Source organism: Ambystoma mexicanum, chromosome 1p, assembly GCF_040938575.1.
Source record: "Ambystoma mexicanum isolate Mex_15411 chromosome 1p, UKY_AmexF1_1, whole genome shotgun sequence".
NCBI lineage: Eukaryota > Metazoa > Chordata > Amphibia > Caudata > Ambystomatidae > Ambystoma > Ambystoma mexicanum.
This window is the reverse complement of record NC_090921.1, coordinates 1,031,151,401-1,031,163,962: the sequence shown is the minus strand read 5'-3', so window position 1 is coordinate 1,031,163,962 and position 12,562 is coordinate 1,031,151,401. Positions and strand designations below refer to the sequence as shown.

Sequence of the window (12,562 nt, the reverse complement as noted above, 5' to 3'; positions counted from 1 at the left end):
TAAATAACCTATCATATCATATCACAAGCCCACGAATGTTAACCCCTCCCAGTCACCAGCAGGATCTGAGAGGGTCTGTGGTCTACCCGTTGCAGACCCACATTGCAGACTCCTAGTAGGAAGCGTGGGGAAAGATGTCATATAAATAAACTTATTGCCTTACTTTGGGGCATACAAAGTATGCCAAGAGCAAATAGCCATCTATGTCTCTATACCTCAATCATGTAACCCTACATGAAGAGTATATGCTATATATGTGTGCAGCCATATCTTGTAACACACATTGGAACCCTGGGTGGCAGCGCTGGGCAACATGATGCTCGGAGCGCAAGCTGTGCTGTATGGTACACGCCTGGGTTATGAGCTGCCTGGGCAGCCAGCAGCCCCTTCCCTTCCCAGATCTCCCTTCACCACCTAGCACCCGTGTAGCTTCCTACACGGGTGCTAATGGTGTCTTAAAAAAAAGAAACCTACCTCTATCCTGCGGCCCGGCGCCTCACAGCGCTGCTTGTGAGTGAAGTCTGTTTTCATGTTGATGGCATTAGAGTCATCAACATTGAAAAAGGACGTCACTGACAAGCAGCACTATGTAGGGCTGAGCCGAGCCGTGGGATAAAAGTATGTTTCTTTTTTTTTAAAGACACCATTAGCACCCATGTAGACAACTACACAGGTGCTAATGGCGATATGCTCCCCAGAGGCAGGCCGACCCTCCCGGTAACGGCACCACAGCCCTCTTTAAGGGACCCTCGCTTCGCCTGGGTCCTTAACTTGGGCAGGGGGCCGTTACCGACAGGGTCGGTCAGCCGCCGCTGGGCATATCACCTCAATATCATACTCCTTGCAAAACAATCATATATTTTACCCTCTGCATGCCACGCCATTCAAACTACTCTAATGCATGATTTTCAGGTCTAGGGCATTTTTCTTCTTCGTCCTTCAAGCATTCAATTTTACTCAACATACTTGTATGAGAAGCTGCACGCTGTCTCTTGTTCGAACTGAATATTTTCCTCTTTTACATGTTCTTATATGGACAGTAGAGCAGACGCCACCACTTTCACCTCTAGACCTTCACCTAATATGTCGCAGGCAGAGCTATTTACATATGTATGTAATTGAACACACCAAGGGCAGCGATGCTGCTTCTTTGTAAGGATCGGCGAGAAGCAGGGGCGCTGCTAGGGGGGGGCTAAGGGGGCTATAGCCCCTGATCTTTTGGTTGTAGCCCCGGATAGAATCTCAGGAGCTACAGCCAAAAGACTAGCTAGCCCCCAGTCCCAACAGTTCCGACATCAGCTTAGCCCCGGGTCTTTTCCAGACCTAGCAACTCCCCTGGCGAGAAGAGTGCTTCGAGGGATAATGTGCTTGCACAATTCTCTTCTACAGCCTGCTCTTACAGAAAACAACAAATATTGAGGATGCCTTGACAGACCACTGGGGGCGGGAGAAAGGGACAAACGCATGAGAAAAGGCAGCCATGCATGTGTGCAGACATTCACTTACCTGCCAGACACCGATGTTTGATGCAGGGCATGGGAACGGCTTGCGGTAGAGCTGGCAGAGCTTCAGGGCATCCGTGCGCATCTCCATCACATTGTTGAGGACCAGCAAAGCAGCAGTGAGTGGGTATACACAGGAGAAGAGGCTGGCATAGCCAAACTGGATGAATAACTCCATGTAATCATCAAACAAACCCTAACCACAGAAAAACAACAATGATGCGTTGAAAAGGGGTCAAGGACGAAATAAACATCACTCTCAAGAGACCATCACTTCAGCATTTCATGTGGAGCAATAGACACTCACCGGACCTTCACCTCTTGCATCGATCTTCAAACCCTTACCTTGAGTTGGAGAACGAGTGAGCTTATGATCCACGCCTGACCCCTCAGACGTAGGCTTACAGCTACTGACCCTCGCGTGAAACTACATAGGTTCTTCTTGAACTTCAGGTGCCTGGTTGGAGCTTCAGCCGGCAGCACCAAAACCTCAACTAGAGCTTTAGAAGGCGTAGGCCTTCACATGGGCCTTCAACCAATCTTCATACCCATACCATATTGCTCAGACACTTAACTGGACCTTCAGACACCTACAGTAATATTCAGACCCTTGACCTGACCTGTAGATGCTATTCTGAAGAACAACCCTTTGCACTGACCTTTAGACTCACATTGCACCATTGGGACTATGACCTGGAGGGTGTGAGCCTTGTCTGAAATGTCATACACTGAACTGAAGCTGGAGGTGCTCATCCTGACCTCTAGGGATACTCCTGATCATTTCTGATGTCAGTCTTAATCTTCTGACTCTTGCCTTGACTTTCAGATGCTCACAATAGGAAACGCTGACCGGTGCTCACTTAAAGTGCTGCACTCTATTAAAGACATTCTGACCCCTTTTCTGTATCCCAGGCCCTCATCTAGAGCTACGGAACCTCTGCTGGAATGTTAAAACCACAGGTTCCCACGTGATGCTTCAGGCTCTACTTTTAAGGAAACAATCAATGCATCTGTTTTCTGTATAGACATTAATCTCACAGCAGGGATTGGCATTAAGAGCGGATACGCAGGAGCTAAAAGCAGCTGCTGGGTCTCCAGCATTAACTAGCGACCTGGAACTATCACTGGGGAACAAGGGGCTAGTACATAGTGTTCCGCAAATCTAACTTTCACATAAGATGCAAACCTATCATTTTGTCCATTCCTTAGGACGCCATATGCATTACATGTTGTATAGATGTGTCTTAATGTACATGTATAGAGTCACATTTACAAATGTGTTTGTTTTGGCATCAGTTGGCCTGGGGAGCCACACGTAGCTCCTGCTAGCTGTTTGTGTCAAGCTAATCAAGCTCTTCTAGGCTACAAGAAGGAGCTAAATAGCTTCCAGTGCTTCACAATTGCAGCCAATAAGTTATGTTATATTACATTTATTTCTAAAGTGCAGCATACACCAAAAGGCATCTTGGCGTTAAATAATCCCAGGGGAGACACCTACGGGAGAAAAAGATCATAACTCATCCTAAAGAATATATGTTTTTAGGGAACGTCTAAAGAGTAAATGATTCTCAGTAGCCCGGAGTGAGCGCGAGAGTTGGTTCCACAACCTAGCCACAACCTCTGAGAAGGCACGACCCCCAATCCGAGAGTATTTAAAGTGTAGAATCTGAACAAGACAGGGCATGTGTGGAATGTGAACGAAGAACTCGGGACGGAACGTAGGGGCAAAATTGCGACTGAAGATATTCCACACCCACGCCATAAAAGGCGCAGTGTACTATACAAAAAGAGATTTAACGTACATCTGCTTGGATACAGGGAGCCAGTGAAATGATGGCAGAACAGGAGAAACACCAACTCCATAAGGAGATTGTGTTGCCACTCTGGCAGCCAGATTCTGTAATACCTGAGTTGGAAAGGGGATTAACCACCCTACAATTACAACCCGTCAACAGTGATGGGTTTTTTCCAAGTGTCCAGTGGTCTTGACTCACCTCATATGCTGGCAGTTTTCCTTCAGAGTAGACTATGTCCACCAGGGGATGGTCCTCCGGAGCATCCCCCTTCCTGCGTGCTCTGTGGAGCTTCAGTCTGTGGAGAAGGTATGGCAGGACCCACTCACTGAAATGGTTGATGGCTTGGGAAATGATCAGCAGGGAAGACAGCCGCTGTGAACACAGAAAACAAAGCATGGGGGTCAGGGCATCTACACAGATATCATTCCCATCAGTCGATCCGCTCAAAGAAACCTCCCCAAGCGCTGGATCAGAAGATGTTCGATCTGGACCAGTCGATTGCGAAGTATAAAGCAAAGCTTCCAAACGACACTCATCACTAAACCGTTTTATTCCCAAAGTGAAACAAGCCTTATTCTGGGAAAACGATCATATTTTACAAAATAAAATAATGCATGCATCGATGAAAACATGACTAGAGGATATGGCCAAATAGAACGTGTAGTGCTTGCAGCATGACTTGGACAGTGTGAGACTCTCTGCTTTGAAATGTCCATACCTCTGGCATTTCTCTGGAGAATGGGCACCCCTGAGTGCTGCGGGCCATACACTCGTGGTTTGGCACACGCCTGCTGACAGTCTGAGGCTACAAGTATGGCACCTCTAACTGATTGAAAAGCAAAGTGTGGGAGATCTCTAGTGAGATCTCCAACTGTAAATTATACATGTTCATAGTATCAATTTAGCAGTAGTACTTGCCTGTGACTTTCATTGCTTAGAGTGTGTTAAGGCCTAATAAATATGTGTTTGTATAAGTGGTGCTTCCTTTGATTTGAGTGTTGTGTGTGTGTGTGTGATGGTACCACCATACTAGCCCCATCTCTCCGGAAGTCTAAGCCTTACTGTTAAACCACCCTACCTTGATTGAGTTTGGCTAGACTGAAGTGTGTTTTCACTGTTCAGTCAAATAAGGTGGACTCTCAGAACCCTCCCCCAGGGCAGGCTCTGAAAATCCATCTTAACAGAGTCGATCAAATCATATGAACTACATAACAGTGGCTGCAGCCATGGCAACCGTCTCCAATTTCTGAAGATAAGCGAGTAGCTGAAGATATGCAGATCTGCTCAGAAGATTATTGAGGACTAAGATCTGGGTTTATAGTACCATGAAGCAAAATTCTGATCATGAAAGTCCAAAATAAAGAAAGGGCAGACTCTTTGATGATCCTGATTCAATCCCTCTTGTCCCCATCTATTAAGAGACTCTCCCAGATCTCATCTATTGAGGTCACTGGCTATCCGATATAGTATACCCATGAGTGATACACATTGCTGATTTAGGTTGAGATTTATAATAGAATCAAAAGTGATACATCTGAATGCCACGATTTTTGGAAGAGTCTGGTGAACACTAATTTCAGAGATTTGTGGTCATACACCAGATGACAAAGTACCAAATTCCAGCAATATAGACTCAGCCGTTGCAATGTCTGAGGTTGATAAGCGTGCATGTATATATACTTTTGTGATAGTAACACCTGCTGTGCTACAAAACAAGGGGCCTCATTACAAGTCTGGCAGTCCAGAATTATGGGTGCCGGTCACACCGTACCGGCACCCATTTCCAGACCGGCAAACTACAACTCTGTGGGTGGAGGACATTGCGTCTGACCTGCCGGGTGCAAGGGTTCCCGCCCGCAGTGTCTTCACGGAAGCACCGGCACTGTTACGAACGGTGCCAGTGCTTCCATGTCCCGATTCCCATGGATTCCTACGGTGCTCCATGGGAATGGGGACTAACATTTTCCGGCACCTGACTTCTCGATCCGCCAGGAATTGTAATGTCCCGGTGGCACCGGGAAGTCATGCACTGGAAAAGTGTTATGAGTCCGGCAGCCACCGGCTGGAAGCACAGGCAGGGTTAACGCCAGTCTTGTAATGAGGCCCAATGAACCTCATTAGACAACTATAGCTATTAAAAGTAACATAGCATCAGTATGATGCCAGTACAGAGCTCGATTCCTCCAAACAATTGTAAAAACTAGCAGCCACCACAATAAGGAGCATGAAGTCTTAGTCAAATTCCAGAGTGTTGAGGCTCGCAGCCTGCCTTTGCCAGAGGATAATACAGCGAAGCTGGACAAATCATCTTATCTCACTGTGTATAGTACTCTGCTTTCCATGAGAAGGCTTACCTTCCCAAATAAGGCCATCATTGTTTAGCCACCTTCCTGATCTTCGTTTTTAGGTCAGTCATTTGTGTGATGGGGTCATTTACAGAAGAGAACTGACCAAATGTCGCTTGCCGCTGGTGAGAATATTTTCAGGGGTGCTTATTTAGCACAAGAAATGGGCTGCTTTCTCATATAATTTCAAAAGTACCTCTGAACATCATGACTAACAGTAAGCAAGTCTGAGTGCTGGGTGTATTTCAAGATTTAAAATGCAATAGAACCCCCCGCCCCCAGATCTAATCTTTTAAGGTCACACCAATTGATATTCTGGTACTTCTCGACTAACCTTGATGATGGAAGCATGAAGCTGGAATCATTCTAACTTTGCTTAACATGTTTCTATAAAGTTTTGTTTTAAAATATTGTTAAGTCTATGTGATTTGTGTACTTTCCAAGTCAGTTGTATAACACAGGGTTTATTTTAGTTAATGGAAGTTAAACATTCACACATAATTGTACCTTGCTCTATCAAAAGAACTGGGAAACAATGTGTCAAGTGCAGAAATTGCAGATTGGCTCAAATCTTTGCTTCACTTAAAAAGCAACTTGTGTGATCCTGAGCAATTAATCTAGTCTTATGGTGCCTAACATGTCAAAATTGCCATTCTCCAAAAATGACATGTCAGCCCCTAAAAGTGATTTAGGTCTCAGGGCATAATCTTCAAAAAAGTCTCACTCAAAGTTTAACTAGCGAGATTGTTGCTTCATGTATAATAATAGTGACCTTGACATACTGCAGGCCACAAAGTCATTCTTTTCTTTACAGACTAATATCAATATAGCCGGTCAAGTGGCACAGTGAGTAGAGCGCTCGCTTTGACATCCGTGCAGAGCCTGCTAATGCAGGTTAGAATTCTGGCGGTGCCAAACTCAGCCTTTCATTCTTCCGAGGTCAATAAATGAGCACCACACACTGTGCGTAATAATAAGCAACGCTCAGATACCTGAGGGTTCGTAGCGCTATATAAATGCCAAATTATTATTATTATTATTATTATAGCTTGAAAACCATAGCTCTCTTTTAATGTCCGTCTATGACAGCATGCATGCATCTTTCTGGCAGCTTCTACTTTCTATCCACTATCTCTTCTATTCAATGGTATGTGAACCTTTCCCATTGCTTCCAATCTGGCTGCATGCTTGAGCACTTTTACATTCTGCTAGTACGAGTCTTCTGTCTATGCTAGGCTATGTATACCTTTTCATACAGCTACCAATCTGTGCCCTGCATGTAATGCCACACCCACCTCGTGGCTGCTATATTTAGTTTTGGCTATTAGGTGGTACTAAAGTGCCAAAACTATTGAATTAGAATACAGCAAGAAAAATTAATAATAATAATTTATTGTGATTTAGTTTTCATTGAAACTTTACACATAAAATACCTTAAATAAGAACATGATTATAGCAAAAGAAACATAGATAATTAACAAACACATTCGATAAAAAAATTTACCAGGGAAGGGAAAAACATTGAATTCTCTCAATATACATATCATTAAGAAAAACCCATATAAAACATCTTCATTTTAAATTCAGATTTACAGTAGTCTCTATTTAGACATTGGATCAGGGACCGGACCTTGCCACGTACTGCCACCTATTCTCCAATAAGACTTTTCTATCTAGATGACATATCAATCTAGTTTCAGCGTTGTTACAATTCCTATAGACATGGGTACCTATGATGGCCAACAACAACTCTTAGATTTCACCGATGACTATTTAACAGCTCTTCTTAATGTCTTCCTATATGTTTATGTTAAGGCTAGTTTCCACCTTCAGCCAAATATTATACAATGCCATCAGGAGCCTTATACTGTTGGAATTAATACAGTGATGCCAAAATAACTCCTCTTTAATATAATCTAGGTTATGCACAAAATTACCCAAACCAAGGTTTATGGCACTTAACATTTTATGGCATTCAGTCAGCAAATGTCTGGCCGTCTCTAGCTGATTCGTTCCTTTACATAACCGGCACAGCCGTAGTTCTGGGGGGATCATGTCTATTCTGCCAGTAATCGTTAGAGTAGGTAGATGTTCGAGCCTTAGTAGTAAGATAAAACGTCTAAGTCTCCTATCCGGGCATAAATTAAGGTAACTCCAAGGATATTTATAACTGTACAGTCTATACTGGACAAACTGATAGCTTTTCAGCTTCTGGAGATGCGTGTAGTTCTCCAGCCAGTCCCAGAGCTCCGTGCGTTTGGCCAGGGCCCTTTGCATTTCATCAGTGACACTACCCATCCTTAACTGCCACCCAATGGTCATCAAAAATTTAGACATTTGCTCCTTCAAGGGGCACAAGGATTGATCCTTCGAAATCTCTAGGTAGACCGCATTAAGTAGCCCGTTCTTAGTCTCACCACTCATTCTCAAGTAGAGTAGGGCACGCTTTTTTAATACTATAGCTTTCAATGAGGTCAGCCCCAGTTCCAATCTTATTATTGCCATGGGGATTCCTGGTGGTAAGCCCAAGATAGAGCGCCAGAATTTCCCCTCAATCACCTGCAACCATTTCAGGTCAGAGTTGAGGAGAGCTTCCAGGCCGTAGGTGATCATGGGGGACAATACTTGTATGTAAAGTTGTTGCGTGCCCCAGATAGTAAATCCACCTTGATTTACTGTGAATCTGTGGAACAATGCAGACAATTGGGTTGCCTTTACTTTACGTGACTGCTTACACATTGCATAGTCACCAATGCTCTCAAATTCTATCCCTAGGTAGCGATAATGAGGCGAATATGCAATGATATCTGAACCAACTCTAAGCTGCACACGAGTGGTGTTCTTGTTGGTAAATCTCATTGCCTTAGTTTTTTCCAGATTAATTTTAAGGCCGTTCATCTCGGCGTATTCCCACAGAGCAACGGCCGACCTTCGTAGCCCACTAATAGTGTGGTCCAGTATAACCAGGTCATCCGCATAAGCAAGGACAGGACAGATGGAGTCTCCTATTTTCCGTGGGCAATTTATTGCAGCCCTAATGGCCTCAGGATGTCGAATACGTACATATTATAGATCAGAGGGGCCGTAACACAACCTTGTTTGACCCCCCTGTTTTGAAACACACTTCTAGTAGTGTGTCCTTCCTGATCTAATTTTACTTTGACAGATGTATTCTGATGGAGCAGTCTGAGATAATAGGTCAGGTCCTCAGGGCATCCCATTGCTTTTAACTTCCGCCAGAGAGACTCTCAGGGAATAGAGTCGAATGCCGCCGAAAAGTCTATATAGAGGGCATATCATGGTGGTTGCCCTCCTGATCTGGCTCGTGTCCTCAGAAGGTCCAGAACCATGATGTTATGCGCGGTGGAATACCCTTGTCTGAAACCACTCTGGAATTTACAAAGTATGTCAGATTGCTCTACCCAGAGCTGTAACTCCTTTAGAAGGAGAGAGGCAAATATTTTGCCCGTGACATCCAGCATTGAGAGCAGTCTATAGTTGCTAGGGTCCGTTCGGTTACCCTTCTTATAAACTGGTATAAGCACCGCTGTTTGCCAAGATCGGGGTATTTTCCCCTCATTTAGGATCTTTTTAAACATTATAACTAGCAAGGATGCCCAAAATTCAGGGTGTGCGACTTCATTACAATATTTGCTAGACCATTGGGGCCCGGAGCTCGGGAGGATTTTAATTCTATGATTGTATTCAACACCATTTGGTAAGATGCATTAATAGGAGGATTTAGCGGCCTATTAATCAATGCATAGGATTCCTCTATATCTACCTTGGAATTCCTATTTTCAAGAAAAGCTACCCATGTTTCAGCATTAATAGGATTGACTAGTGTGCCTTCTACAGTGCCTCGCGCTTCACCCAGCAAAGACCAGATATTACGAGTTTTGCCTGTACAGATCGTATTTACTAATCTTTGCCAGGACATGATTTGATCTAATTTCCGTTTGGCCTTGATCATAGCTCTATGTCTGTTTTTAATGCTCCTTACTTTGATAAAATATAGATCTGACGGATAAGCTTGTCTCTTGGCCAGCCGGAGTTCCGCTCTACATTCTCTCTTCAGATTTCTAATTATTTTATCAAAGGGAAGCTTTTCCCCCCCACAGCTAATCATGGCCCCATGCGACAGACCGCATGTTTCTCAACAAAAGTACAGATCCAGTTTTCAATGGCATTACTCGTCATCTCCCTGAGGTTCAATAGCAGGTTTAGATTATCATTAGCCAAAGCTGCCACAGCAAAAGCGACATTTTTATCCGACCAACTGATCCTAGTGCCAGCTTTATTTGGCAAAATGTTGCCCATGTTGGTACTAGGAGGAGCATTTGTTCCGATATTCAATTTGCATATGAGTGTAGCATGATCACTCCACTCATTAGGGGTTATTTGCATATCCTCCACTACTCATATAATCTAGGGGAAACAAAAATGTAGTCTAAGGTACTACACAAGATGCCATTGGACCAGGTGTGATTGCCAGAAGAGTCGCTCACGGCTTTGCCATTGAGCATTTCAATGTCCCATAATTCAAACAAATGTTCCCATCCTTGGCCTTCAGGATGATTTTTTTTGGTGTGTTGCATATAATGTCTAGCTTTTAACTTAGGGTTATGAGACTTCCCTATGTTACCGCTCATGTGGCAGTTGAAGTCTCCCACCACTATTACCCCAGTGTTACCAAATTTTAACAACCAGGTAGCCAGTAGATTATGTAAGGCCTCCTGAAGTTGTTCTCTTATTAGTGCACAAGGGGGGTTATATAGACTGACTAATAGGAAGTGATCTTTTCCTATCTGGTTTTTATATTCAACCTCAACTGCCATCATATTGCTGGGACAATCGGTTTTCACTAATTTAGAACCAAACGTGTTGGCTACCCCTGTAATAAGTCCGCCATGGGGTCTTCCTTTTGTGCCTTTATTTGCTGCCATTTGGTAGATGACAAAGCCATCCAAAATCAATGGCTCCATTGCCCAAGTTTCTTGAAGGCAGAAACAGCTATGTTTATCCAAGATCTTAATAGAGCCCTCAGTTGACAACAGATGAGCAAAACCCCTACAGTTCCAAGACAGAATAGTAATATCTCATTGCTTTGGCAACACACCAGGAAGCGAATCCGCTAGCCATTTTAGTACTTGCTGAATATCTGAAATTACCACATTTTTTCCTTCAGGAAGATTGGGGCGGAGGTTAGTCTCAACTGTCAGATCTAACTTTGCCGGCAATTGTCTTAAGTCTACTGTATTTAGATCAGCGTCAACCTCCACATCAACCGCTTTCAGTTCGGTCTTATAGTTCCTTAGCAATGACACGGTAGATAGGAACTTACAATGTAATGCTGAGACCTGAGGATTTGGGCCTTTTAATGGTTCCACGAATTGGAAATCGTCTGACTTAAGGACCCTCAATTGCGGTACATAACTCAGTCTAGTTAACAATTCTGAGTGAGAGAACCATTTTGAATTTTCGCTTAAATATAAGTTCTTTATCAGATATATACGATTTCCTTCCGTGGCAGAAGTAGGTTCGGTGGGACGAGTTATGATAGGTGTTGCTGGTAACACTAATGAGCTTCCAGGGCTCTCCTCGTCCACATTCACTGGTCCTTCACTCAGATTCTCCCCCTCGCATACAACCTCCACCTCCTCAGGCTCATTCATCTTATCTCTTTCAGGTATTAACCAACTAGTCAAACGACCCTCACCACTGTTCTTCCTTTTCTTTGCTCTGGCTGCCGTTTTTTGGCTTTCTTTGAGGGATGTCCAGAAGATTCTTTAGCAGGCTTAGATAGGGCCATTTCTTTGGATCTTTTAATCACAGCCGCCCTCCTAGCCAGTCTGTGTTGCTCACGCAAAAAAAATGGTTCTTCGTTTTCTTTGTCCGCCTCCAACCCCGGGCTTTGTGGTTCTTCTGAATGAGGTTCTCCAATTTCCTCAGCCAATTTTATGGCTTCCGAGAGATTGGACTCTGCTGACTGATCAACTTCAGCAGTTCCCTCTACTTTCTCTCTCATGACCATATCTGCGGTTAGGGCATTTGAATTGTCCAGTATTTTCCCCGTCATTTTCAGTAAAACTTTAAGGGCAAATTGCAATGATGCAACTGAGGCCTGGATCTCAGCAATCTCCGTCGCCCCCGGATAGGTGTCAGCCAAACATTCACTTTCAGCTTCGGGGCGATCTTCCATGGAAGTCATCGCCAGGTTCGGTGATACTGATAGTCTGCCCGTGGATTCAACTAGAGTAGGGGAAGAGAATGGAATATTTCTCTGCTTATTTGCATTGGAGCAGTCCATGTTAATAGGTATCGATCCTGAAGCAGGACTCATTTTCCTTTGAATATTAAGACATAACTCCAGTAGTGAGTTATTGTCAATGTCATCATAATTAGAGGCACATATAGACCCTACATTAGAAAGCACGGGAGCCGAAGCTTCCTCAATAGTGGTGGAATTAGTTTCAGGAAGTGGGTTTTGTGGAAAAAACTCAGTGATCATTCCCTGATCCGCGGGTATGTCGTTCTTAGCTTTCTTCCTGGGTTTTGCCCGTGCAGTAGCATTGTTCGAGGGACTCTTAACTGTCTCCATTCCCTTAATTCCTCTAAGATTGTACTTCGACTGTGTAGTTCTCGTCTTTGGAGGCATACGGGTTTTCACCAAGTAGCACCCTCCGCACTTAAGTATAGAGAGGTACAATATCAGAAAATAAGTATAGCGATTGCTGGAAGAAAATTATCGATCTCTTCACCCCTAAGAAGATGGAGAGGGATAAACCACAGTTATCCAGGTAATCCCTCTCTCCTAGTGACCGAGGAGTTGCTCGGCTCTCACAATGACACAAAACGCACAGGATCAAAGGCCTAAGCCCGCAGTCTCCTGTGCGTATGAGCTTGAGGCCCGATTAAG

The 12,562-nt window shown here is 44.0% G+C and overlaps 1 protein-coding gene across 1 annotated transcript in view; it reads right to left on the bottom strand.

Moving 5' to 3' along the window:
• The window catches only part of LOC138447679 (anoctamin-10-like), a 221,506-nt gene that overhangs the window by 41,063 nt on the left and 167,881 nt on the right, over positions 1-12,562 (bottom strand). Inside the window, exons 9-10 of the mRNA XM_069603947.1 lie at positions 3,497-3,670; positions 1,507-1,698 (exon numbers count right to left, since the gene is read on the bottom strand). Of these exons, the coding sequence (XP_069460048.1) occupies positions 1,507-1,698; positions 3,497-3,670 (366 nt within the window). The remainder of the gene's footprint in view (positions 1-1,506; positions 1,699-3,496; positions 3,671-12,562) is intronic.